The sequence below is a fragment of the Hyalella azteca genome, unplaced genomic scaffold (genome assembly GCF_000764305.2).
Source record: "Hyalella azteca isolate HAZT.00-mixed unplaced genomic scaffold, Hazt_2.0.2 contig1623, whole genome shotgun sequence".
In the NCBI taxonomy this organism is placed as follows: domain Eukaryota; kingdom Metazoa; phylum Arthropoda; class Malacostraca; order Amphipoda; family Hyalellidae; genus Hyalella; species Hyalella azteca.
Window position 1 is genome coordinate 394192 of NW_025931927.1, and position 26822 is coordinate 421013.

The following is a 26822-nucleotide window of genomic DNA, read 5'->3' on the forward strand; positions in this document are numbered from 1 at the left end:
ACCTGCCAATGCATGCGAGGACAAATACCCTTGAATACTCAAACATTTGCTCGTATTCGTTTTCGGCCCCTGGCACGAAAGAAACATCTTTAGACAGCCGTGCAGTTACTCAAACTTGAATGAATTGCAAATAGCTGGCAGCAGAACCTGGACATGATGAGGGATAATTCAGGGTTTTATATGCAAGGGAATGATTGGGAATGACTGGGAATGATTCTAGGAATTTCGACAGGGACTGAATATTAGGTGCAATTGATCATTTTTTGGCCTTGCAAATTATAGTGACATCAAAGCGACACGTGTCGTTCTCAACATTCAACGGCCTCTAGTCTACAATAGGCAGTCTGTGTGTATGCACTGCCATGACCACTCGATTGAAGCGCAAATTCACTTTAACCCGACAAAGCAATAATGACATCAAGTATCTAATACTTGGTATTTTATTACACAATTAAGCGTGCGTTAAGTCGGTCGGAGAGAAACCAGATAATCCTTCTGTCGCTTCTTCGCAGTGACTCGCAAAAACCCACACAAATCTGCCGTATGCGTGTCACTTATTAAAACCAGTTGCGCACTTAAATTGGAAGTAATTTTTTTGTATAGAAATAATTTAACTTGATTAGACGAATCGATCAATGAAAAGCTTATTCAAGTAATATCTACGACTCGTACATTAAACCTGAATGGTTTTACATGGAACCTGCCACTATCTGAAGCCGTGTTCTCCAAATGAGTATGAAACTATGCCTCGATTCTGCACCTCCAGAGTAGTCTGAAACTATGATTTGATATTTATTTCACGGTAAAACAAGTGTTTTAGACGCAAGATGCATTTAAGAGTTTTTGCAGCGGTCTTAGTGCTGGTTCTTGTAAAGGAAGGTCTATGTCGCTATAAAGAGTGGATGCCAGTGGCTGCAGACCCAGCAGTTTTGTTCAATTTGAAGGTCCAAAAGAACTCTCGTGCACTCGCGTCCAGATTGCGTTGCTGGAATTGGGCTTCTACTAAAGACTGGGCATTTATAGCCTGTTACGTTCCTTCAGTCGATGGATCAGGGAACTGCACCATAATGGATGATAAGCCCATCAGAAATGGGTATGTGAAGCGAACGATCGTTCAAGGATCAACGAACTGCACGGCTGTCTTCAAAACTGACGGTCAGTTAAAATGTGGTTGTTTTTACGGAATTTACGTTGCCATCAGAAATTATGAAATCTATCATAGGTAATTCTTGTTGTTTGAAAGCATATAATTGCATTTTTACTCGCTATTGATTGTTTATTTTTTCTCGATGCACCTTATACTACAACTTAAAGTAAATTCAATTTTATCTTAAATTGCGTAATGACAATGCACGGGAGGCTAATATGTTAGAGCAAACCTCACCGGTCAAAATTTTCACATTAAAGAATATCAGAATTTTCATTCATTTCCCTCTTATGAATTCGTTATTCCCGCTAAATTTCCTCTGCAGCTTGTGTCCTGCCAGGAAATTCGTCGATGAAGGTTGGAGAAACGCGACCAAACTCCTACTGCCCGAACCTACTGGATGTGTGTTCGTCCAGCGGGATGCTGGACATCTACAGTAAGAGAAGAAAAGCTTCTAATTATCACATGTATAAGAACTACGACTGTATTTATTTTATTGTTTCATACATAAAGAAGTTAAACCGGGATAACTCCCGGTGTGGCTTCTTAAATTCCTTTAATCGATGTGAAATTTTTTATCAAAAGGAATAATCACTGGTGTAGATCGCACATCATTACTTCGTTGAGAGATACGTACGTAAGTGTATTGATACAGCAGACAAATTTCAATACAATGTTTTACTTCTTCACAACATTACTTACAATTCAATACTTATTTACAGAGAAAACGCAACCTCTCCAGAACTGCACTTCACCTTTCAAAGTGTCCGGGTCCAAGTGTCTGATGGTGTCCAGTGTCCTGAGAACCTGGTGCTCGGCGCGTGAATTTTGCCTGTCGAGCGGAGGCGATCTCGCCTCGGCGCGCTCCGACCAAGACTTCAATCAGCTGAGAACTTTCTACACCGCTTCTGGATTCACAGGTATTGTAGAATTTATTTATTTATATTCAGAGTTTTATGATTGTTTTTCCTTGAAGCATGATTTTAAAGGATTTAATTCAATGAGAGAGTTGAAAGGCAGGTATTGTCGCATTAATTTATTTTAATTTTAGAAGACTGTCTTTAAGCCAAATATTTAAAGACTCAATTTATAGAACTAGAATTAAACTATTGTCATAATTATGAATGAAAAACATGTAATTTTTATTTGTATAGTAATTGACACAATACAAGAATTTGAGGGCCAAATGTCCATCCCATGATAGTAAATTCTCGAATTTACTGAACGACGACCTGACTGCAAATGATATGAGGGTTACATTACTCAACGGTTGTGAATCATTTGAGATATACGCTTATCTCAAATTCGATTAGTCATAAAGCTCGAGGTGGCCGAGTGACAAAGATCACGTTTGGAGCAGCTAGTTAGGGGTTTTAAAATTACAGCTAGCTGTGAAAGTACTGGTCGAAATTAATGAGATGGCTGGATGGTTAATAATCAGCTTAATCGGATCAACATGGTCCAAACTTAAGCTTTAATATTACTACTAATATACAGAGTTGCCCAGTCGGGTAACTCTATAACATTATTTTTTTATAATTTTTATATATTATCATCACTTTACATTTGTACTATTAATATTATTTAATGCAGGTTTCATCGAAGACCAGAGAGTATTTCTTGTTGACAATTTTCTAATTGTTTTCTCTAATCGGCGAATTAGGCTTTAGATAGGAATTGAAAACCCAAATATCAGGTTTCCAAGGGACATTTTATTATAATTTGCGACGTTTCGAATGTTACTTCATTCATTATCAAGTACATGAAGAGTTTCGCAACACTTGAATTTGAAAATTTGAAATGACGTTAGTAACAAACATAGGGATACAAATTGAGATAAAAGCTTGAATTACGAGAACAGTTTCAACGTCCTGACAAATCCGGTAGTTTGTAAATTAATAGCTGGAGACTCCTGCTTGATGATGAGAGCCTCAGCTATGGTCAGTCTTGTGGCGTCTGGGCATCTCATTATGATTCTGGTGTGGGTCTCCAACGTCGCGCGAGTGAGGGTCTCATTATGAGCCTCTCTCATGTGGTTCTTCGGTCCTCCGTTCTGGAGGTGGCATGTTAGGCCACAGCTCAAAGTCGTGCTGGTCAAACCAATGTAATTTACGTTCTGGAGAAGTCTACAACCTTCTTTGTGGCAGGAAGATTTGTAAATAACATTAGTTTGTTGTAATGGGCCCGACTTTTTGCATGAATTATTTTTCATTTTTAAATACTTGAGTTTCATGTTTTTATAGCATATTTTCAGTCTTAAAATGCCTAGCAAATTACGGACCAGGCAATAAGTCCAGCAGCTATCTCAATCAACCGTCAGTTATAGAAAGATCGGGTTACAAAGGCCGGATCCCTTGTGAATCAAGTCACGAAAAATTCAAAAATCGGCAACAGGCCATGGGCCTATTTCTTCAGTGCCGACACTTCCATTCTATAGTAAATCAGGAGTTTGACTCGGCCGGATGCGGTTGTGTTTCTGATTATTTGAGCTCTTATTATTCCTGCAGGTCAGTGGGTGTGGATAGGCGCCTACAAGACCAACGGACAATGGGTGTGGCTAAACAGCGACAGAGATCCGTACAAGTTGCCCGACTGGGAAGCGGGACAGCCCAACAACGAAGATTGTCTACTTTTGTTCAACCCCGATGTGAAGTTGGGGGACTATTGGTGTAGTTCTGCTAGTGCATCTCTTATGTGTGAAGCAACGCTTAGTCCGTAACGAGGGCATGTGATTCGTGTAATATTGGTGAAACCATTGCTCCAGAAATCATCTATTTTAATTCTCTATTTCTATTGAAATTGTTGTCATGTATTTCAGAATAGATTCCTTTGATGGTAAACCTGATTCGATGTTAAGCATCTTTAAATTAAAATCAAAGTTCGCGTGATTGTCACTGAAGAATGCATGTTATGCACTTATTGTTTCGACCGATCGTAAAAAATATTACATAATTGTAAATAATTTGATATGAGATATACGTCTTTTTGTCTTCTGGCGTATTTTGTTTGAATAATTAGTTTTTAATATCATTCTATTTGCACCACTCACGCAGTTTTGATTTTCAACTTGATTAATAGCAGTATCCTTACAAACTGATGGGCCTGTTTAATGCTATTTTTAGTATTACTGAATGACACGTTATGAATAACACGCAAGATATCTTCAATTAAAATTATTGTAAGGGCACGACTGTTGCCGTGAACTATAATTTGCTTCTGAAATTTCAGGTGTAGTTTTTTGCAATTTCGTAAGGCTTTTTTTGTGTGATATTAGAGCTTCGAAATGAAATCAATGCGAGACAGTGGCTGACTAAGGAGTTCCAATAGTTCAAAATCTTCAAATTATCATTAACAATTCTAAACAATTGTAATTGGTAAATTATGGAGATTGACTCTAAAAACGTTAAAAAGTGCATTTAATCTCTTAAATTCTCTTAAATCTCGTATAGTTCATTCAAATATAATTTTAAAGGAATTAAATTAACGTTAGAAAGTGAATTTAATTTAATAAAGCTTTGCAAGCTCTAAATTAAAGGGTCTACCTAAAGTTGCACTCAAATTTTGACTTATTTTTATGAAAAATTCCTAACGAAATCGTCATTCGAAAATCCTCTCTCATGGAGCCTGGGCCCATATTCTTCTCACTAAATGAATGGCAACGTCGACCTTTTTTAGTTGGAGTCTTACGTGCGTCATGTGGCCTTCTCGTTCTTTAATGCTTAATAAAACGGATGTTGCATCGCAATTATGAATTTTAAAGGGCTAATAGTCATTTATTTTCCAAAATAATGTTGAATTGAGTAATGCCGAGGCATCAATAACTCCCGGTATATTTATTATGTCTATGACAACGCTGTAGAATTTAACTTAGCTAAAATATTGTTTCATTATTTTGTGATTACTCCTTTATCTATTTACTCAGTTCATTGCTCTCAGAAATGCCAAAAAAATCGCCGAATACAAATTTTGGCAAATGTTGTCAGGTGGAAAATTGAAGCGCACCCGACTTCGTTTCCATGTTATTCAATTATATCTTCATCTGAAACATTGGAGCTGTTATACCTCAGATACTTTCACTATGCTGAACGCACTAGATTTTATACTTCAAATTCTTTCGCTATGCAGAACATTTAAACTTTTTTATACCTCGCAAATTTTCACCGTACACAAAATTCAAGTTTTTTTAGAGTTTGCACACTTGCTCTGCATTGATCTTGTTTTGCATTGTTCTTCTTCTACATTGATCTTGTTCTGCATTGATTTTGTTCTGCAGTGATCTTGTTCTGCAGTGATCTTGTTCTGCACTGATCTTGTTCTGCAGTGATCTTGTTCTGCAGTGATCTTGTTCTGCATTGATTTTGTTCTGCAGTGATCTTNTGTCAGCCAAGCGTATCGGACATTACGATACCGCTCGCCTTTATCTGTTGGAAGAAATATCCTTTAATACTCGTTTATGCTCCTGACTTGATCTAACGGCGCGCTGAAATATCAACCATTCGCAAAATATAGCAATGACACGATTTATTTAAAGGCAATTCAAAATAATATTTAAGTCCTTGTTCCTTATTTTAGGAAATTGAAAGCGTTTTATTGAGAGATTATAATAGTGGCGGGCAAGATGTGATTTTCTCATCGTTGATATTTCGATTATGACATCATTTTTGCATCATCCCATATTCCAGGAATAATATGACAAGCCCAACGCATTGTGCATTTTTTTAATCTCGTTCGAATGTGAATGCATTACGAACATCTAACGGCCTGTTGAGCTGCCTGAAGCTGCTCTTCTGTTTTGATGACAAGAGGCCGGCCGTTCTCTGCAGCACAAGTAGCATTTTGCTCAGATGCTCGATAGGTCTTTGCGTTGGTCACGAAGATGTGAGAAGCAGCGACGTCGGTTGTACCTGGATCAGAGTTTTGCGTAAAAGGTGGATTGAGGGCGAACTCTGCAGAAAATATATAGTTATTAAATCAATGGTTTTCACCAGGTTTGCAACGAAAAGCATGAATATGTGGAAAAATTCTTGTTAATTCTTCATCTAATTAATTTTAGTGAACTATTAATTCGTCAGGAAAATCTTTGAATCAGCCAAAACCTCTAGAACTGTCTCTTATACACATCTAGATGTGTATAAGAGACCTGGTCTGTTGATAGGATGAAAGCTTTCGTTGAACACGTCGCTGGTCAGTTGATACTAAGAAATCTTTCGTTGAACACGGCGCTGGTCAGTTGATAGGATGAAAGCTTTCGTTGAACACGTCGCTGATCAGTTGATACTAAGAAATCTTTCATTGAACACGTCGCTGGTCAGTTGATAGGATGGAAGCTTTCATTGAACACGTCGCTGGTCAGTTGATAGGATGAAAGCTTTCGCTGAACACGTCGCTGATCATTTGATAGGCTGAAAGCTTTCAAAAATATATTATGCTAACTAACCTTATTCTTTCAATTTTTTCCGCTTATAAAATAAAAATTCAATTTCAATTTGGTGTCACACAGCGTTTCGAAAAAAAACGTGGCTTTCATTCTCATTCTAAACCATTTAGCTACAAGCTTCAAATGTAGTGAGAAATGCCTGCTCTAACAGTGATTGACAAGCAAGTGTGGAGTCTGAAAAGTTCTAACAAGCTTAAGCAGAATATGATTTTTATGAAGCGGAAATGATGTCAGTGTTGAGCCAAAGTAAAGCTAAATTAATCGCAAGTTAGGGGTATAGTTAAAATACTGCAATAGTGCGCTTTGCACCAAGCAATGCTCAAACAAACTCAATTTCTTGAATCGAAACATGTGCGGTTAGAATATTGGCATTGGGATCTATTTATTTGAAATTTAAAACAGTAAAGCTTTCACGTAAAAAATTAAATCCTGCATCATTATACATTTCAAATTAGCTTGTATTTCAGAGGCACGTTTATGTTCAAATGAACGATGTTTATTTTGTTTCATTATAATAGGTATTGTGAACTGCGAGATATCATCATACAAACTATCTGCGTGAATAATCTGCAAATGGTATTATGATTTTGCAAGAAGCAGTCCATATCTGAATGCGTTGCAGTCACATATGATGTTTTTCACCACCATACTTCAGTTATGTACGGAAGCAATCCAGCCATGCCGTTCAAATTGAAAGGCATTCATAAAAATGCTCGCTCCTTTGACATTCGCTGTTTAATGTAAACAATCACAACGAACATTTGAAGAATTACAGTGAAATGTTCTCTGAATTAAGTAGGACAAGTTGTTTTATAAGCGCCTCGTCGAATCCCTCAACTTTACTGCAGTGTCCGTATTTTGAGACCGCGGTGGGTAGAATTTCAGTCAGAATATTAGTGAGAGTCTCTAAAGGCTGGGACATGTCCCACGCGTCCCACTGCTCTGCGAGAGTCTGCAAGAAATTTAAATTTATTAATTACAAAAAATAATATGAGAAATAAACTTTCATTAATGACTTGTTCAATTGTGAGACTTTGCGACCTCCGCGGGTAATTAACCTCATTAATTTCCAAAAGTCGCCAGTTTATCAACAATTTGAAAGCTAGGAATATGGCAGTGAAATTATTCATATTTTCATCATCCAAAACGATGCTCCATCACCATGCAATTACTTTATCATTGAATTAAAAAGATAACAATAATAATAAAACAACAGGTAAGACCAGCTCCAACAGTTCTTTTAACTGATGATGGAACTGTTTCTCGGAACGTTTTCGATGAAGATAACTGAATTTACTTGGCGTTTTCAAGCTCTAATAAATAAAAAACACTAGGACATAAAAAAAACTTATTACATGAAGTGTTTTTATTAATATTTATTATTTTAAGGAAAAATTATTACTAACTGCAATCTTTGGATGACGTGCGCCATTTAAAAAGGAGGCGCCGATGCCATGCACCAAGTAAGGCCCACGCTCCATGATCTCAGGGCAGCGGATCGAGAAATTCCAGCACGCTGGCCATCGGAAGTTCCAATTGCATTCCAGTTCGTAGAAATGTTCTGGAGCCTGTCCAAAAAGATACAAAAATTTTCGTTATGAGTTGCTTTAGTTTGAGCATAAAAACATGTAGTAAAAAAAGGAAAATTCGTGAAATCACCATATTTGACATTTTTGTCTTCTCGTATAATCAATGAATGAGGTCTTAACTCACTGATTTATCATGAAATAACATTAATTCGTCTATTTCGAAAACATAATAATCCACACTTGTATAAAATTCCAGTAACATTCGTCAATCTTGACGAAAAATTGATGTAGTGGTTCGATGCTTCATTAACGACAACTTCGAAGACGTTTGTTTGAACGCTGCGTCAAACTCTTTCGATATCAGTCTATTTTGCTTCTACTATATAACTTGCGTATAGAATACAGTTCTGCAACAGTTACAAACTCAAGGTCAATTCGTTTTTAGATGATTCTAATTCATGGGATATGAAACGAAATTTCCATCAACGCATCTCTTTTTCTAATGAAAGTTTGAAGACAACACCCACATATATCATTTGAGCTCAAATTTGTATATGAAAACCAATCTAGTTTTCATAGCTTTAATCGGCTTCTTTCAAGAGAAATTTCATAGCCATCTATTTAATGAAAAACTGTGACAGCTGCTGAATGAAAAACATTTGCAACAAATTCATACATCCGCTGCATGGAGACTAAAGAATCAGTTGAATTGAGGCAAGAAACGATCGAACAAGTAAAGAAAACGGATGTACTGTGAAATGTTTATGTTCAATACACACTCACTTGGTTGAACATAAAGGTGAGATATTCAACCCCACTAACTTGGTTGAACATAAAGTTGAGGTAATCCACAACATTAACTTGGGTGAATATAAAGTTGAGGTAATCCACAACACTAACTTGGTTGAACATACAGTTGAGGTAATCCACAATACTTACTTGGTTGAACATAAAGTTGAGGTAATTCTCAACACTAACTTGGTTGAACACAAAGGTGAGGTAATCCACAATAATAGCTACTTCAAACTATCGTCAGTCATGAAAAGATCCGGTCAAATGACACGATTTTAGATCTTCTGTGAACAAGGACAGGCCACATCAGGCCTACGCTTTAGCGCCGAGATCACTATGTTATGTTATAAAATGAAACTTGTTACGCTGAAATTACTAGCTTTGTCCGTCAAACTTTCCGTGACAGTTGTGATAATTTTACATTTGACTCAGTGGAATCAAATCATTATTTTGTTAAATGAGGCATTTTTCCGTTGTACTGGTGGCAGGTACAAATTTAAATATTATTCAAATGGTCTCTTGGGAGATGAATTCAAGATTAAAACATATCACATGTTTTAAAATTTGCCAAGATCCATTTTAATTGTCATTTTTGTGTCTTTTAATTTAGAGTAATACTTGTGCTGCATCGTCCTTCCTTTTTACAGACGTCCACGCGGGTGCAGCTGCGGCCATCATTTGTTTATCGTCAAAGCGCTTAAACTCGTTCCAAAGCTGCACGGGCGACCGCATGAAGATCACGTCAGTGTCTATGTAAATTACCGCGTCTTCTTCCGGCAAGACTTGGTCGACAAAAAGTCGTTGAGAAGAACAAGGGCGGAACAGCTTCTCCAATTGCTTAAATTCGTCTGGATAGAAGTTGCTAACAAACTGCAATAAATCAAAAAGGATAATGTCCTAGGAAATTCTGTCAAGGATGTTGCTCATACATACGCGACTTGCCCAAACTTACGCGTTAGAATGTCATGTGGCTGGATATTTAAGATGACTTTCATGCAACTAATTTTCATAATTCTACTTAATACACAGAAAATATTGAAATTCATCCAGTTATAGTGCATCCAGTGCAGAACATGAATGATAAATTTCACGGACAGAGCAATGTAAATGCATAGATATTAAAATTTAAATCAGCACATGTATCTATGGGAACAATTTATCTTTAATTGAATTTGTTCTGATCGACGAACATATTCGAAGCGTGCATTAACAGAATATAATTTCGCTCACGGTCGATTGAGTTGGCTGAAATGGTGTGAATTGATTTGAAAATTAAATTCCTAAAAGTAATTCATATCAGAGATAGGGGAAGATTTATTCATTCGATTATGCCGAACAGACATTAAGATTACAGCTCACCTGGAGTGTTAACTTCGATTGCTGTTCAGGTGGCCACGCCTCGCTTAAAGCTTTGATCTTCTTGAATACATTTCGAGAATCGCTCACAATTATGAATCTGGTCATCAAATGAAATAATAATATAATAAATTTCAATTGTTATCTAATTCACTAATGTTTGTCAATGACCGCTTAGCCAACTCACTAGTAGATAATAATTGTCTTGAATAAATCTCGTTCCTTAGCGAGTCAATTTGTTTCCAAAGAAATGTTGATACAGGTAACTCCATATTAATTGTTCATTAATGTTCTTAGTTGTTCATTAATACTTTTCACTGACTAAATATAGGCTTCTAGATTATGCATAAATGGTATCAAGAAACGATAAATTTTATATAAACTTAATAGATTTGAATGGTTATTAAAGTTTTGTAACACTTCAAAACATTTTATTAAGAAAGACACGACTTTATTATACAACTAAAAAACATTTCTCCAGCATATGACTAATGATCGATTAATGTGACATTAATAAGTGATTTATCAACGAAACTTACTTCACTGGTTGGTTTGATAAATAAACGAATGATTTCATGGCTACGTGGGCCTGAAAAAACTGGCGACTGATGTCCGTGAGGGCGCTTGTCGAGTTATCAGGAGTCCCTGGATTGAAGAGTATATGAATCGAACGAATACAGAAATAGAATATTGCGTTATAAATAATTGAAATATAATTTCGTTTTCGAACTAAAAACTTCAGGTGACAGCGGTCAGGGGTTTCATCTTGAGGCAGTTTCTTGCTAAAATGAAGATTCAAATGACAATTGGAAATCATTCCCCTAAACTATAAAAAATATTACTCAGTACTCACTGCAGTGAGTGACAGAGAGTGCATTTTCTCGTCGACGATAACTTGAGGTCACGGACGGACGGACAGACGGACGGACAGACAGACAGATGGACGGACATGGCGAGCACAATAGTGCATTTTTTCCATAAATGAGAAAATGCGCCAAAAATCAGGACTCTAATAGTAAAAATTATCCAATTAAATCGCGTAATTGGTTTGGAAACTTGCCGGTTTAGGTGGTAACAGCTAAGCTAGATTTAAACATCCCTCCTTCCCACTGAAAGATCGATGACTTCTTCTTACCTTCACACAAAACCATCACTGCTACTACTTCTTCGGTCGGTATCGTTGGTCTTGAATAAGATACAATAGTGTTCGTCGTCTCTGTAAAAACATATTCTTGAACAAATTAATTCATGAACTACTAATTTTCATGAACTACCACAATTACTGAACAGGAAATTCATTGAGAACACGTTGATAAATTTAATTTTTGATCAACGTACCCATGGAGTTTTCCTAAAATTCAAGGAAATGTCTAAAAAATTCGCAACAATCTTGAATCATTTAACACCCTCTTAGCCTTTACGATATTTCTGAGATATAGTGATCTTTTTATTGAATCTTTGCACGGAAATTAATAATTGTTTTCACACATGCCACTTCAGTCACTGAATTTATCTATAAATTTGCTTCAGGTTTCTGGACAACGTGATAATGAATACCTGAAGGGTTACTGCATGTAAGCTTCGAGCTGTCTCCACTAATGAAGTAAGTATTTCGTGAATATGACAGTTCATCTACCGAGTTCTTCTTAATTATCATTAGAAAGAAGTTTCACGTACCGATTAATAATTCATCATTGACGTTCAACAAATCGCCTTCATTATCTTCAGAAATAATTTCTCTTCGGATAATGCGACGATGAGCAGAATATCCAAGAGACTCTCTCCTAATGAGATCCAAGTTAAGTTGAAGGAATACAAGGATCGTTCCACAAATTGCTAGGACGTAATACAAATTGGACATTGGAATCCATGTTACCTGGAAGCGGTAGATCAACAAAACATTTTGTTACATATTTATTAGAAAAAGTGAATGTGAGAAAATGTTTAAAGATCTGGAAATGCGCAATATTTTTTTATAAGTGATTTATTCTTACCTATATTTTCCGAACAAAAACTATATGTGACATGCGGGTAAACATTTTAATACTCACCGAGCCACGGTGGTGAAACATTTGTTTGAGACTTGATTAAGTGTAGATCTTTATTTCAATTCAAAACGATTGTGATCTCTCGGAACTATTTCAAAATCAATCTTGAGGAAGAGCTACGGATGTAGTATGGATTGAAGTCATACAAAACTATTTTATCACACTTCTCGCAAACTTCACTTCTTGTTGTTTGTCTGTCGGCTACAAATCTTATAATCGATATTTATCACACTTCTACCCGTCCATTCGATCTGAAATTTTGCACACTTGCGTAAAGTTGTAGACAATGCATGAATTAATTAACAGAATAAAAAAATAAAAATATAACATTTGAAATAAATAAGAAATTCATCGTACGTGTGCAACATCGGAGTCACCGGCCTCTTTATTTAGAAGTGTGGTCTTTAAAAAGTACTCATTAAACGCAGATTTTTTATGGAAATTTAATTTCATTTATTAGTGCAAGGGAATAGATGCTGCTGATCACGTTGCACTTGAGAAAACATGATCAAGAAATAAGTGACGCTAGTGAATCCCCATATAACATTAACAATGGGATAGTAATGCTCATGAGGATTATATACTGTTTGGAGATGAAACCGTGGTGTCAACGACAGTAATTATCGGGTAGCCTAAGCGAGTCCAAGTAAAATCATTGGATAGTACGTGACGATGTACGAGTTTGTTCTAATTGTTACAAGGCGCGCGTTTTCTTTTCACTTTATTTACGGCTGCATCGACTTTTAGTTGAATGTCCTTGTGATTTTCAAGCACTCTTACATTTTTTCTGCAAATCGCCTACTTATTTTATCCAATTTATTACGTGGATTTTCCTCAAAGATGTAAAATGGAACCTCAATAACTATAGAGGTTCCATTTTTTAATTTGATTATAGTGATTCCTCTGACTTAGCACTTGTAAGAATTTATTTTCACATCTTCTCTAGCCAAAAACCTCGTCAAATGACATAGGAAAATATATGATGAGCTCTTTTTATCTATAATAAAAGAGCATAGCTTGTACAGCAGCTCTGCTGTAACACCGTCTCTGTGCAACTGAATATTGTTCTGTACGGAAAAGCTCACTGTACGGATAAAATTTTCATTATTAAATACTATTCGAATTAAAAATCTAGATAATCTCATGAGATATCTTCGCATATGTCGCAGATGTGTTATTTCACGTGTTCAGAGAGAAATTTTCCGCTCGTTCATATAACTGATTCTTACTAGTCTTTTTGACATGCGAGTTGAGCGCTCCGCACAGAGGTGTTACGATAGGAATATTTTAGACGGACTTCAGCCCCCGCTATATATTCTTAAAAGCCATCTAAATCATTTTATATTACTTCAATGTTATTATATCAATACTGATATTATTATCGTTATTATTAATATTAATATTATTATTTTTGTTTTTATTACGAGGAAATACTAAGAATTCAAAATAATGTTGGCCGATCATCAGTTTAAACAAATAACTTAGTCATCATAAACTTGATTATAATCAAAAATAAATATTATAAATAATAAATAATACCAGTAAAAACCAGTATAATAAAGAATAAAAAAGTCTTAGGGGCCAGACCACACCTAACCTATATATCAGTACAGGCCACACCTAACCTATGTATAGAACGCCTCGACGTCACACCTCACAGAGAACCCTGTGCCCAGTGGCGCCCCCAGCAGCTGGTTCTCCATCTTTACCATTGGAGCAACTGGGAAGAAGAGTAGTTTTCAGAGATTCTTACTTAATAAAAGAATAAACAAAAGTTTTTAGATATATATCAATGCATATTCATTTAAACAAATTGATTCATTTCCTTTAGCAAGTATGTATTAGGTATAAACATATGAAGGTTACTCTTCATGCATTCGAAATGGGTGATGAAAAACGAGTTCTGGTGACTAGATCAACTGTATATAAGTAGAAACATATCTAGGTGTTGTAACGGTGCTCGGTCTAGGTAGATATTGGTAATACCTTCATCATCCTGAATTGATAGAGTAAATATTGAGTAAATACTTTTCAAGCAAATGCTTGAAAAGCAGATTTTATTATTTCATATTTTACTGGGCTCACATACTTCTGAACTCTGAGGCGGTGTGTAAGAGGTAGCAATATCGATGATAATTACTGAAGTCGTGTGGTCCTTGCTATAATATAATATAATATAATATAATATAATATAATATAATATAATATAATAAATATATTATAATATAATATAATATAATATAATATTATACAATATAATATAATCTTAGCTATATTATAATTAAGACTATATAATGAAAAAGGGGCGCTTCGTTCTAAAATAATGATAGCGATCTCATCAAGCGTCATTAAGCAGATATTAGATTATTCTAAATGCAGCGCTGATCGCCGAATAAACTTCATAGCCTTCAAGTATCAGTGCGTCTCGCATTCATTTGAAGGCTGTAATTCATTTACTATGCGCAGTTTCGTTGCATTCTTTAGTGGGACAATATCCTAGATGGCGTGTTCGGTTGAGAGCTCAGCCAGTTTATATCGCTTCTAGCGACATAAATAAATAATAATAATTAGCAATTAGAACAGATAAATACTGCTTTCTGTGCAATATGTTTCATTTTTTGTTGATGGAACGGTACTCTGTCTAACTCGTCGTCCGACATTATCAGCGATATTTATTTCAATCTGCTATTACAAGCCTATGAACTGCAATAAAATAATATAAAAAGATTAAGTACAGTAAAATTTTGTTGTATTAGTATACCACGTGGTGCAAAAGTTGATTCAAATGTTTGTGTTTTGGTATATCATATATATGATATACATGATATACTATAGATATAGATATGATATAGATCGATCTATCATATATATAATAATATGATATAACAGCAATTATCGACATATACGACCAGCTGTAGACTTTGGCACAGCAGTGCACTGAGCGGCGGTGGATTATTCAATAGTATAATAATATAGTGTAGTAATAGTGGATTATTCAATATAGTGCATTGACACTTGATCCAATACCGTTTGAATGTATTCGTTAACCTGATAGTGAGAAGAATTAATTTTATTTCCTAAAAATAATAGTGAGAATAAGAAAACGGATCAGCTACGCCAGATTGTGTGAATGCATAAAGAGTCTCCCGATGCCTAATTGTGGTAAGTTTTGACGTACAAATTTATTCGCCTTTAAAATAACACAAAGGGTAATAATTGGAAGACAACGTGCAATTGTGTATTCAAACTGTGCACTGTGAAAAGAGGAGCAGACAATTTTCTTACCAGATAGCAGATAGGTAGACAAGTTTAACTCTCGCGCGAATAGTAGAGAAAAAATAAGAATGACGAGATTTTTTGCCAGCAAATGACGAGTACCAAATCCGTCGCTTATATTTTTATCATTTGACTAATTTTTGAATAGATGTGCTACTAATTAGGAAATTAGAATATGCGTAGGTTGTTTATTTCAGCAAAATGCTGTTCAGATAATAGACGCATGTAATTTTAGAAAGAGAACTGGAAACTTTCCTGAAAATTTTAATACGATATCACTATTCAAAAATTTTTTTTGCAACTCCATTTGATATTTATTAAATTATATGCAATCGTGCTCACACGTGTGTGAAAACTGAGCGAGTATTGCAGCGTTGAAAAACGCTGCCATAAGTTGAATTAAAATTAAATACTTCGCCGTTTTTGAATAGTGAAAGTTAGCATATTTGGGTAGAATTAAACGAAATCTTAGATAGCGAGCTTAGTGTAGTCGTATTTTTAGTTTCAGTTGTAAAGTTTACTTGTTATTTGAAATGCGAGTATTTGTTTACAAGGAATTTTCACTCTGAAAAATTGAATTTAACATTGAACTTCAATGTTTCAACGCCTGGGGCAGAAAGTGCATTGATTAAGAGCCTAATATGTAGCAACTAATGATCAACGTTGATCATCAACATTCATCGTCGATGGTTCAAGTTATCCTGGCGAGCTGCAGCTTATCGCCGTAACTCTTCACGCGACACACTGCAACAAAGAGCAGCAATATGGCACTCACTGATCGTGTGCGCTGCGTAGGTTTTAATTGCTGATACGTGACAGTTGTTCTGATGGTCTCAGTTGTCGACTTAAGGCCGTTGAATATGTTCTTCTTTAGTTGTAACACAACACAGGATAATCATTTGCAGTTGGAGACGTGCTGTCAACAAAATTTCCATATTCGCTCAGCATGCTGTAGTGTTCATTGAACAAGCCGACTATGACTGAGGTATTGAGGCACTGGGTGACATTTGTCTTGTCGGGCCACTGGAGAACTTTACCCGACGTGAAAGTGGCTGTCAGCCAAGCGTATCGGACATTACGATACCGCTCGCCTTTATCTGTTGGAAGAAATATCCTTTAATACTCGTTTATGCTCCTGACTTGATCTAACGGCGCGCTGAAATATCAACCATTCGCAAAATATAGCAATGACACGATTTATTTAAAGGCAATTCAAAATAATATTTAAGTCCTTGTTCCTTATTTTAGGAAATTGAAAGCGTTTTATTGAGAGATTATAATAGTGGCGGGCAAGATGTGATTTTCTCATCGTTGATATTTCGATTATGACATCATTTTTGCATCATCCCATATTCCAGGAATAATATGACAAGCCCAACGCATTGTGCATTTTTTTAATCTCGTTCGAATGTGAATGCATTACGAACATCTAACGGCCTGTTGAGCTGCCTGAAGCTGCTCTTCTGTTTTGATGACAAGAGGCCGGCCGTTCTCTGCAGCACAAGTAGCATTTTGCTCAGATGCTCGATAGGTCTTTGCGTTGGTCACGAAGATGTGAGAAGCAGCGACGTCGGTTGTACCTGGATCAGAGTTTTGCGTAAAAGGTGGATTGAGGGCGAACTCTGCAGAAAATATATAGTTATTAAATCAATGGTTTTCACCAGGTTTGCAACGAAAAGCATGAATATGTGGAAAAATTCTTGTTAATTCTTCATCTAATTAATTTTAGTGAACTATTAATTCGTCAGGAAAATCTTTGAATCAGCCAAAACCTCTAGAAATACACACATTTTATAATTCCGATTAATTATTCTTCTCATGAACATGAATGGATTGAAAAGTAATATAATAAAGTTCAATACTTCAAATTACTTATATGCGTGCGTTAATCTCCAAAATTTTCCATCTGATTCATATATCAAAGTGAATTTTATGACAACACCCAGAAACTTAATATTACCGAACTAGTTTTACTGCCGATTAAAAAAATTAAAATAAGCGAATTTTACCGAATTTGAAGAGCGTGATGGCGCCGGGCGCTGCCCTCGTCGTGACGTTTTCCGGCGCGAGGTTCGTCATGTTGCACAGCGACGTCGCAGCGTCGTACGTCGCGGCGCTGCAACCTGGGAGGCGGTGTAGGAAATAGAAATAAATTGAACAAACGAAGCCCTTCACTTTGCACTCGCCTGGGAGGCATTGTGGGAAATAGTCATAAATTGAACAAACGAAGCACTTCATTTTGCACTCGCCTGGGAGGCGTTGTAGGAAATAGAAGTAAATTGAACGAGCGAAGCACTTCACTTTGAACTCGCAGGGATGGTGTTTTAGGAAATATAAATAATTTTAACAGCAAAATTTATTTTTGGCTTCAATCTAAATCTCCTAGTCAACTGTAAATGGAGCTGACCATCAAAACTGTCAATAAATTTCAACTCATGTGATGCGTTGTATGAAATAGAAATAAATTGAGGAAAAACACTCGAGTGCCTTCTCCTAACCACCAAATTATGCCTTTCATAGGAAAAATCTCAAGGGGCTATGTAGTTGATGGTGATTGTTGAATAATTAAAGATTTCTCTGACAGAAAATGTTATTTTTTGCAGATTTCAAACCATGCAGAACATGAAAGCCTGGGGAGCTTTGGTGACAAGATGTGCATGACTGGTGAGTGCTGCTACGGTGTTAAGTCAAACCAAAATTTTGGCACCATTCCGTGTAAACAATCATCAAAATTTGTTAGGAACTTTGTATGCTATCATTAAGTGTGGATTAATTGGAAAACTTAGCTCTACTCATCACTGGCAAGATTTAAATTGATTCGCAATTCCTATGAAATAAATTGGCTGACAATAATCTCCTACGATAGGTGTCAATTTCTATCAATTAGACAATTTCTATCAGACAATTTCTGTAGACAAAATTCCAGATAAGTTCAAGCATAAATACAATCATAATCATGTACTCATTAAACATGTATATCTACTTCTGATGATACTCTATCAGACATTATTTCATATTTTGAAGGAGAGGAGTAACACCATAAAGCTGGTATCATGGTAATGGAAAATTTAAAATCATTTGTAATATGTCATTTCGCACTTATTTATTAAAAATATATTCTCTCATTCGGAGGTGGCAATTTTCTTTTTGGCGACAAATGGGATTATAAAATGTACATTAATCTATGTACTTGTCTTTACTTGCAATTCTAATAAAATCAAACTTTCCCTACAATAATTGTGGTCTCACATGCATGTCATAATGATGATCATGTTTAAAATGTAGAAATATAATGAAAAAATATTAGGCTTAACCTATGATTTAGATTTGAAGAAAGTATTGTTTCATTAAAATTATTAAATGAATTTCAATAATTTTCTCACAGATGGTATAAGCTGCCGAGAAGCTGGAGCTGTTCAGAGCCACGTTGTCAACGGCCGCCTGGAAGCCCGCGGCTGTTATGTCTGCTGCTAGCAGCAACAGCTGCAGCAAAAACAGCTGCCAGCAATGCTGCATGGTTCTTTACTCCTGCTTGTTGGGAGAGCATTTACAATCATTATTGACATTTATAGTTTTGCGTTACGTAAAAAAAAGTAAATTTCTAGCCTTTCCCTCCTATAAAAACATTATTTAAGAATTATTATTCCTCTGTTATTTATACAATTATTCATATAAACTCTTTATAGGACTCTGCCGATTTTAATTTTTCTATATTTATTATTTAATTGCAATTTCTCTGATATAACATATTTTAATTTCTCCTCTTTTTACGCGTTTTTTTATGGTAATAAATTGTAGAGTTTCACATTAGAGCGATATTTTGCATTGAAAGGTGCAATTATGTAAAAAAATATCATGCGTTCGATTTTAATGTGAGTTTGAAATAAAAGTTTATCGACCGAGTTCAACAAAATAAACAAATACTGAGCAAATATACACTATTATATCATTAAATATTTCGTTTACTCCAGCAGGAATAATGCAGATTCTTACCTCCTTGGTTCCAGGTACGAAACTGAGGACGAATGCCTACAATTCTCTCACTCAGCAGGCTGGTCGATGATAAAGTTGAGTCGTCATCATATGACTGCAAACCTGGACTTTGCTAACATACGGGCTTACACTGCAAATTACGAGCAGTTTGGTACTCTTAGTTTGGTCGATAGCTAATGATTGCAGTGATAGACTTGACAATGGTGGTTATCATGACGAGCTGAGAGTTGTAGCATGATATTCAACATGCCATGTGTTTGATCGTCTTAGGCTCTAACATTGGTAATGTGGGTATTGACGATAGTGAATATTATTACTGAAGTTGATTCCACGTTCTTAGAATAAAGAAATTTATCACGACTCGTCAATAGTGATCGAATAGCGTGTAGTTATACATAAAACAAAGACCATCTCACTTCTTCTAACTTTTTTCAACGAAAAAATATATATATAAATCGGAACTGATTTTGATTGAGCTCAAATAACAAAAAAAAAGTAATCTCAAAACTTTCAAAACGGAGTAAAAAACTTGATTGTCTGCTAGGCAAATTTTAGAAATGGTATGCCATGATATTTCGGTCGTTCTGTAACCCTTTAATTATAAAGAAAACTAGCGAGAAGCCCTCGAAGCTTGAGTGCATTTTTCGCCTCTGGTTATCATTTTCTGGAAAGTTTTAATGTCAGATTGGTAATCCTGAAAGCTTTTCTGCAATGTCGGCTATTTCAAAATCGTATATCTGAAAGCTTTGCTACAACTTTGGTAAAGAAGTTTCGCCGTTTGATCGACGCCCTGCGATTTTTCTGAACACCTCATCAATAAGTAATCACGCCTTCTCGCAACACTTTTGGCGAACGAGTATTCGACAATAACTGCTTTATTTTTTCATGCCATCAGCAGAGAAGCTCAGTCTTGTGCGATCATAAATAATTTATTTCGAACTATGTCTAACCTATTTCAAATGCACATACAATAAAAATTCCGATCATTTATTTGGAGCAAGCAGTAATGTCTCGGTAGCTATTTAGAATTGGAGACTCTCAGTAAATGAACCAAAATTTCGCCACGATGTTTTTCTCCGATGTTCTGCTCCAACTTTCCGGTTATGTTTTATCGCAATGTTCCACTACGATTTTCGGCTACAATGTTACACTACAATGTTCTAATAAAAAGTCTGGTTGAAGTTCTACCAGGTTGTTCTACTATTGTTTAGGGTTGATATTATTAAATACGATGTTTGGCATCGATGTCCAAAAGATAAATTTTACCGCTATCGAAGTTCTGCTACAATGCTGTATTACGAAGTTCTACTGTTGAAGTGTACTACTGTACGATGTCCGATGCTGTACTACAAAGTTCTACTGTTAAAAGTGTACTACTGTACGATGCTGTACTACGAAGTTCTACTATTAAAGTCTGAATTCGGTAACATTTAGTTTTAGTGCACCCCAACTAAGGTATATGTGATCCTTGCATTAATCATCTAATTCAGTGGTTCCAAACTTTTTCAGGCTGGCGCCCCCTTTGACTCCCTATAGTGAATTTCTAGCGCCCCCCACAGACACATATACGTAAAAACATACGCCTCTTTCTTGAAATTTAGTACGCTAAAATTTAAAAAGATAAAGGTTAAACACAAATGTGTATTTCACAAATAGAACCCCATTTACTTAACTAATATGTTTTTCAGCTGTTTTAACTGATTCAGCACTAGAAACCTAGGACGTCTCGGGCAAATTTACTAAAATTCAATTATCAAGTAAGATCTCCCAAACTAATGAACGCAGCTCTATATATGAAACTTGGAACACGTATTCAGCAGAACCTAACGGTGATGTTTAGCTTGCAGTTTTTTAAGTTTCACCTTCATTCGTGAGTTACGCGTATATTGCGAAAGAGGCCGAAATTCGCAGCATGATCAAAGAATTTCTTCAAAACTATTGAACAGATTTGAACGAAATTTTGAATATACATTATTCCTAACTACCAAACGGTGATTTTTTACCTTATAAATTTTTTTCGATTTTGCCTTCGTTTGCGAGTTTTTTTTTGTTCATTTCACCGTCATTCTTGATTTCACACTTCCTTATTCTTGATTTCACACTTCATAATATTCGGCCCGTATCGCCGGGTAATTTGTCGCTTAAATTCGTGGCGATCGAGAAATTTCTTCTAAACTGCCGAACAGATTTCAACGAAACTTTGTATATAAATTCCTTACCTCTCAACGGTGATGTTTAGCTCGTGACAAGTTTTCTATTTTGCTTTCGTTCGCGAGTTATACAGATGAGATATGGGAGGAACGACCGGCTTTTCAACTGGCCGGTTAACCAAGAGCCTTATACGTATAGTCGTATAACTCACAAACGAAGGCAAAACGAAAAAATTGTAAACATCACCGTTGCTCAGGTTAGGTATTTAAATACTAATTTTCGTTCAAATCTGTTCAGTAGTTTGGAAAAAAATTGCTTGATTACTGCGAAATTAAGCAAGGGTGAAATGAAAAAAAAACTCGCGAACGAAGGCAGAATCGAAAAAAAATTTCACGAGCTAAACATTACCGTTCGGTAGTTAGGACTGTAAATTCAAAATTTCGTTCCAATCTGTTCAGTAGTTTGGAGGAAATTACTTGATCACTGTGAATTTCGGCCCGAATTGCCATATAACTATGGCAAAACCGATCGACGGCAAAATTCAAACAATATTCACGAGTAGTACATTATTGTTAGGTCCTAATGAATACGTGTATCAAGTTTCATCGAGCTAAGTTCATTAGTTTGAGAGGTATTCCTTGATCATTAAATTTTAAAATTGGCCGTGAGACCGGCCGTTAATCTGTCCGAGACGTAAACCCAGGAGAGGTTAAAAAAAACAGATCTGGGTGAAAAAACCATCACTGGGAGTCATGTGCTGCACGTGTTGTGTACAAATCGTCACATGTTAACTTCTGACATTGACTTCGGACTCCCGCCCCCCTATCGCCCCCCTCCCGCCATCTTCTTCCTTACCGCCCCCCAAAATCTTTCCACCGAGCCTAGGGGGGCGATATCGCCCACTTTGGGAACCACTGATCTAATTCATTCTTTTCTCAAATAAAGCAAAATTATAATTTTCACATGATTTTAAATCCATGGTAAATTTTTTAGATTATATATTTGAACAAAAATTCACAAATGAATTCAAATAACTCAAAGCCTTACTGATTTTCATTCAGAAAAATTTTGCAATAGGATAACATTTCCAAGAAAATTACCACAGTTTGATTTATTTACTGATTTATTTCCATTTTTAATTATCATTTGATGTACTTTAATACATTTTTATATATATTGTCCGAGAATCACCTTGGCGACAAATATTATAGCATCGTAATATTGAAATACATAAAAATAATTAAAGTTTCAAAAGTTTAATGAAATTACGATCATCGTTCAAGTTTCGAAAGAAAAATTTCCCTAAAATTCATTACAATTTTTTCAAAATGTTGATTAATGTGCCAATCTATTAAAAAGAACAGAACAGAATATTTCGGTTCATGATCAACAAGTTTCCGATTCAGACGACGACTCGGATTCAGCAGCCTTGCTCTTGTGTCGCCTGGCAGGCTTCGGCAGTTCGATATCCAAGCAATCGTCAGACAATAACTCAGCAGAACTGCAGATCATCTACGAACCACTGAGATCCACCGAGCATTGCGGTGACTTCAAACTCTGGGAAGCATTTACATCATCATTCTTGAGCGAACACGGCAGCGAAGATGGCGGAGATTCGAAGCACTAATTCGATCCTTCGCAGCCTTTGGATTCAGCGCTGTCCAGGTATGTCGTACTGAGAGTTGGGTTGCTCATCGCTGGTCCATCACTTGAGAAACTTTGACAACTTAAATCCCAAAGTTAGGCACCTTATTCCAGTTCCTTGGCGGCAAATTTTGAATGCAGATTTGGCTTCGGCGTACAAGAGGCTTGCGTCGGTATGTTGGATACGAGGCAACTTTCATCCGACTTTTACGGTCGCTTTGGCCAGCTTTTCTCAAATTTTGTTGCATCTGCCAAATATTTGAAAGTTGCTAAGCCTCCAAAACAATATGACGAAAAGCAAAATTTTCAAAAGGTGATTCACAAGTTAAATTATCAATGATTAATTTTGTTTAGTTCACTCTTCCTCACCACAGTTGAAGATTTTAGTCGGAAATAATTTATGTAGATTTTTTCCTCGTGTTAAATTTAAAATTTACATTCTGACAAAATTGTGCTCGTGCAGATTGAAAGGGATAATGAGGAAGATCATTCGCTTTTTTATTTCTATAAATCTATCCAATATTTCACTTCAATCGAATATTTTCTTTTGAGTACATAAATTTTAGCTTCAGATTTGAAAGAATTGGGCATACCTACTAATCTCGATCTGGAATTGTTTGCCTTGAATATCGTTGCTAGGACTGATATGATACCTCAAATAAGTTGTTGGATTTATTTCTTAATCAAGGGATGGCAAATCTGAATAGGTGATACGTAACTCTGGCATGATCAATATAGATACACATTATTTACACGGTAATTTTTCTGTCATTTCATAAGCAGTCTAGCGCACGATATACATATCTAACACTGCTATAAATGTCAGGAATGGGAAGTCAATGTTATTTGAGATAATATATTTGAAAGAACTTCAACATAGAAATATGTTATAAATAATATTTGAAACTGAATACTTTACATGGTGTTTAATATTGCTTTTAGTAAATAATATTTGACTTTAAAACCAGTTAATATTATCGTCAGCTAAACGAACAATAAATTCTTAGTTAAGCAATGCAGTCTTACAATGATAAAACAAAAATCGAATTCGAGTCAGATTGTAATCTTATGATATCTTATGATATTTTTAGAAACTGAATTCAAAGGAGCTATTTATCAGGAAGTTCTCATCATGTCATGCTACGAGAATGTGTCTATGGTCATTCATTTAGTATTATTAATTCAAATACAAGATTCATAAACACACACATAGATAATGATTGCAAGAAATCAGTGATCAAAATCTTAACAGGATTTAAATCATTTTGAAATGAAGATTAATACTTTTTAAAGCATTGATCAGAATATTTATTTTGTCAGGCTAAACGTGCCACTAACAATCTGAGAGTAAAATTGTCGCTAACAATTTACGAGATAACTACTTTACAATTGAAAAATTAATTTAAAATTCGAATAGTAATTTTTCGGACCAAAAATCTATTTAAATATGTTCATTCTTATAGAAATACTGCATCGGAAAAAAATAGTTTAAGAAACTGCGTTTTCTTCGAGGGCACGTTTGATTATGGTGAATGAACTACCAATTTTCGCAGCTTGAGCGATAGTTAAAGTTAAGATTTCAAAGATTTTCTATTTTTTTCGTTCCGTGAATGAACCAAATCTGCACGGTTAAACATCATGAGTACCAAAGAGTTTAGGATTGGAAAACTGTCGGCTTTGATAAATCCGAAGTATTTCAGTTAAATGCACCCAAACATGAAATGTTAAATAAAATAATATATATTTTTCGAAGATAATTACTGACAAAAACTGAATCACAAATCAATATCAAATACGCGTGCAAATCGCGCCAGAAATCGTAATAAAACTTAAAAATTCATTCAGGAGACGAAACAAAAAATACTGTTATCATGAGAAGTTCAGGAGAAAAAATTTATCAAACCTTTTTTAAGTGAAATTTCTCAACCGAATACTCGTTTACTTTCGATCTTTTGCTTGACTTGGAAAATTGCTACATCAGTTCAAAGCGATTTCAAATTGCGTTTCTGTTCACAAATTAATAATTTGCATAATTCATAATTAATTCAATATTAAAAGATTTCTGTTCCGGTTAGCTTCGCATATATAGATTAATAAGTAACTTCTCTAAGCTTGCTAGTGAGGAAAAGACAAAGAATCCTTTGTTTGGGGCGCTCACGGTTTTCTTATAAAAAACAAGTGCAAGACGATGCATGATTATATATTGTTGATAATTGCATACACAAGCATATGAAGTGCAAAAAATTGCTTCGTGCGAGAACTCCTGAAGTCAATTTTTGATACATTAAGCAATTCTCATTCACGAGCTTCTTGGGGCTGCGAGAGATAGTGCATGCCATCGTTTTGATGCATTTTCGAGAATAACTGGGTTCATGTATCTAAATGGAAAAAAAATATAACTCAGTACTCACTGCAGTGAGTGACAGAGAGCGCATTTTCTCGTAGACGAAAACACGCAGTCACGGACGGACAGACAGACAGACGGACATATGGCGAGCACAATAGTACATTTTTTCCATAAATGAGAAAATGCGCTAAAAACGGATGCATCGTAAAAATGGTCTTCTTTGCTTGTTAATTGTTCACTTTTTTTAGCCAAGTGATATTTAGTGCACTTTAGAATTTCAATTGACTTTAGAAGTTCTCGAGAATATGCGTGCACTAGAAAACGGGTATAGAATGGAAAGACAAAATTCGCTGCATTCTTCTAAATAGTTAGAGCCTTTCGAGATTGAAACAAACCATTAGGTTTTTTATTTTTTGTTGAATTATTTATGACTCATTTCACTTGTATCGTTCTCTTTGTTGAACACAATCGAAAGCGATGCTTCCAGTTTTAGCAAGACTTGCCATTTAAATCATTTGCGTTCTTAATTTCTGCTCATCCTTCAAGCCGTGGACTTCCATTTTCATCATGGGACTTTCAATTCGTGATTGGAATTCGCGGTGATCTTTACTGAACGCACAACACTGGATATTTATAGATAGTGTTAGTCTCTCTAGCGATGAACATCCCGTCGTTAGTCAACATGCTGGCAATTTCAGAAGTCTTTGTTGACCTGCCGATTACTGCGGTGTTGAGGCATTGAGTGACTTTCGTCAGGTCGGGCCACAATAGAACATCAGAGTTCGGCACGTAAGTCGCTGTCAGCCATGCGTAACGATCTCCATTCCAGATTGTACCTTTAGCTGTTGAAAGGCACAATTTTTAATCAATTTATGCCTTCCGACCTTTATTTCAGAACTATCGAACTAAAAAGTAAAGAAACCTCTGAGACAAGCATTAGCTAATTTGTTATTACTTATAGCACTCAAACGTTCGACAGTACCGAATTGCACAGTATTTCCTACTTGCATTCTTAAACTTAATTCGGTGCCTTGGTTGTTACCGTATAGTTCGTATTTATCAAGCAATTAATAAATACAAATATTTTCAACTTGTTATGGTA

At 35.6% G+C, this 26822-nt stretch overlaps 4 protein-coding genes across 6 annotated transcripts; 1 reads left to right on the top strand and 3 right to left on the bottom strand.

Moving 5' to 3' along the window:
• The first annotated feature begins 334 nt into the window (after positions 1 to 334).
• Positions 335 to 4555, top strand: LOC108678968. The gene is made up of 4 exons (XM_018167466.2): positions 335 to 1155; positions 1473 to 1583; positions 1870 to 2067; positions 3655 to 4555. The coding sequence occupies exons 1-4, from the start codon at positions 828 to 830 to the stop codon at positions 3864 to 3866; spliced, it is 849 nt and encodes a 282-aa protein (XP_018022955.1). The 5' UTR covers positions 335 to 827; the 3' UTR covers positions 3867 to 4555.
• A 2385-nt stretch (positions 4556 to 6940) lies between these two features.
• Positions 6941 to 9072, bottom strand: LOC108678973. 2 transcript variants are annotated; one of them, XM_047883331.1, is made up of 3 exons: positions 9053 to 9072; positions 7991 to 8152; positions 6941 to 7536 (listed from the first exon to the last, which is right to left on the bottom strand). In XM_047883331.1, the coding sequence occupies exons 1-3, from the start codon at positions 9062 to 9064 to the stop codon at positions 7354 to 7356; spliced, it is 357 nt and encodes a 118-aa protein (XP_047739287.1). In that variant the 5' UTR covers positions 9065 to 9072; the 3' UTR covers positions 6941 to 7353. The 2 variants fall into 2 exon arrangements, with proteins under 2 accessions (XP_047739287.1, XP_018022959.1); XM_018167470.2 differs by lacking the exon at positions 9053 to 9072 and adding an exon at positions 8936 to 8956.
• A 153-nt stretch (positions 9073 to 9225) lies between these two features.
• Positions 9226 to 12524, bottom strand: LOC108678971 (glucoside xylosyltransferase 1-like). Of its 2 annotated transcripts, XM_018167468.2 has the most exons (6): positions 12313 to 12524; positions 11939 to 12137; positions 11397 to 11477; positions 10801 to 10906; positions 10265 to 10361; positions 9226 to 9775 (listed from the first exon to the last, which is right to left on the bottom strand). In XM_018167468.2, the coding sequence occupies exons 1-6, from the start codon at positions 12331 to 12333 to the stop codon at positions 9512 to 9514; spliced, it is 768 nt and encodes a 255-aa protein (XP_018022957.1). In that variant the 5' UTR covers positions 12334 to 12524; the 3' UTR covers positions 9226 to 9511. The 2 variants fall into 2 exon arrangements, with proteins under 2 accessions (XP_018022957.1, XP_018022958.1); XM_018167469.2 differs by lacking the exon at positions 11939 to 12137.
• Positions 12525 to 15555: 3031 nt separating this feature from the next.
• On the bottom strand, positions 15556 to 17694 carry LOC108678969. The gene is made up of 3 exons (XM_018167467.2): positions 17595 to 17694; positions 17013 to 17165; positions 15556 to 16682 (listed from the first exon to the last, which is right to left on the bottom strand). Exons 1-3 carry the CDS (start codon positions 17662 to 17664, stop codon positions 16456 to 16458), a joined length of 450 nt encoding a protein of 149 aa, XP_018022956.1. The 5' UTR covers positions 17665 to 17694; the 3' UTR covers positions 15556 to 16455.
• Between the last annotated feature and the right edge of the window lie 9128 nt (positions 17695 to 26822).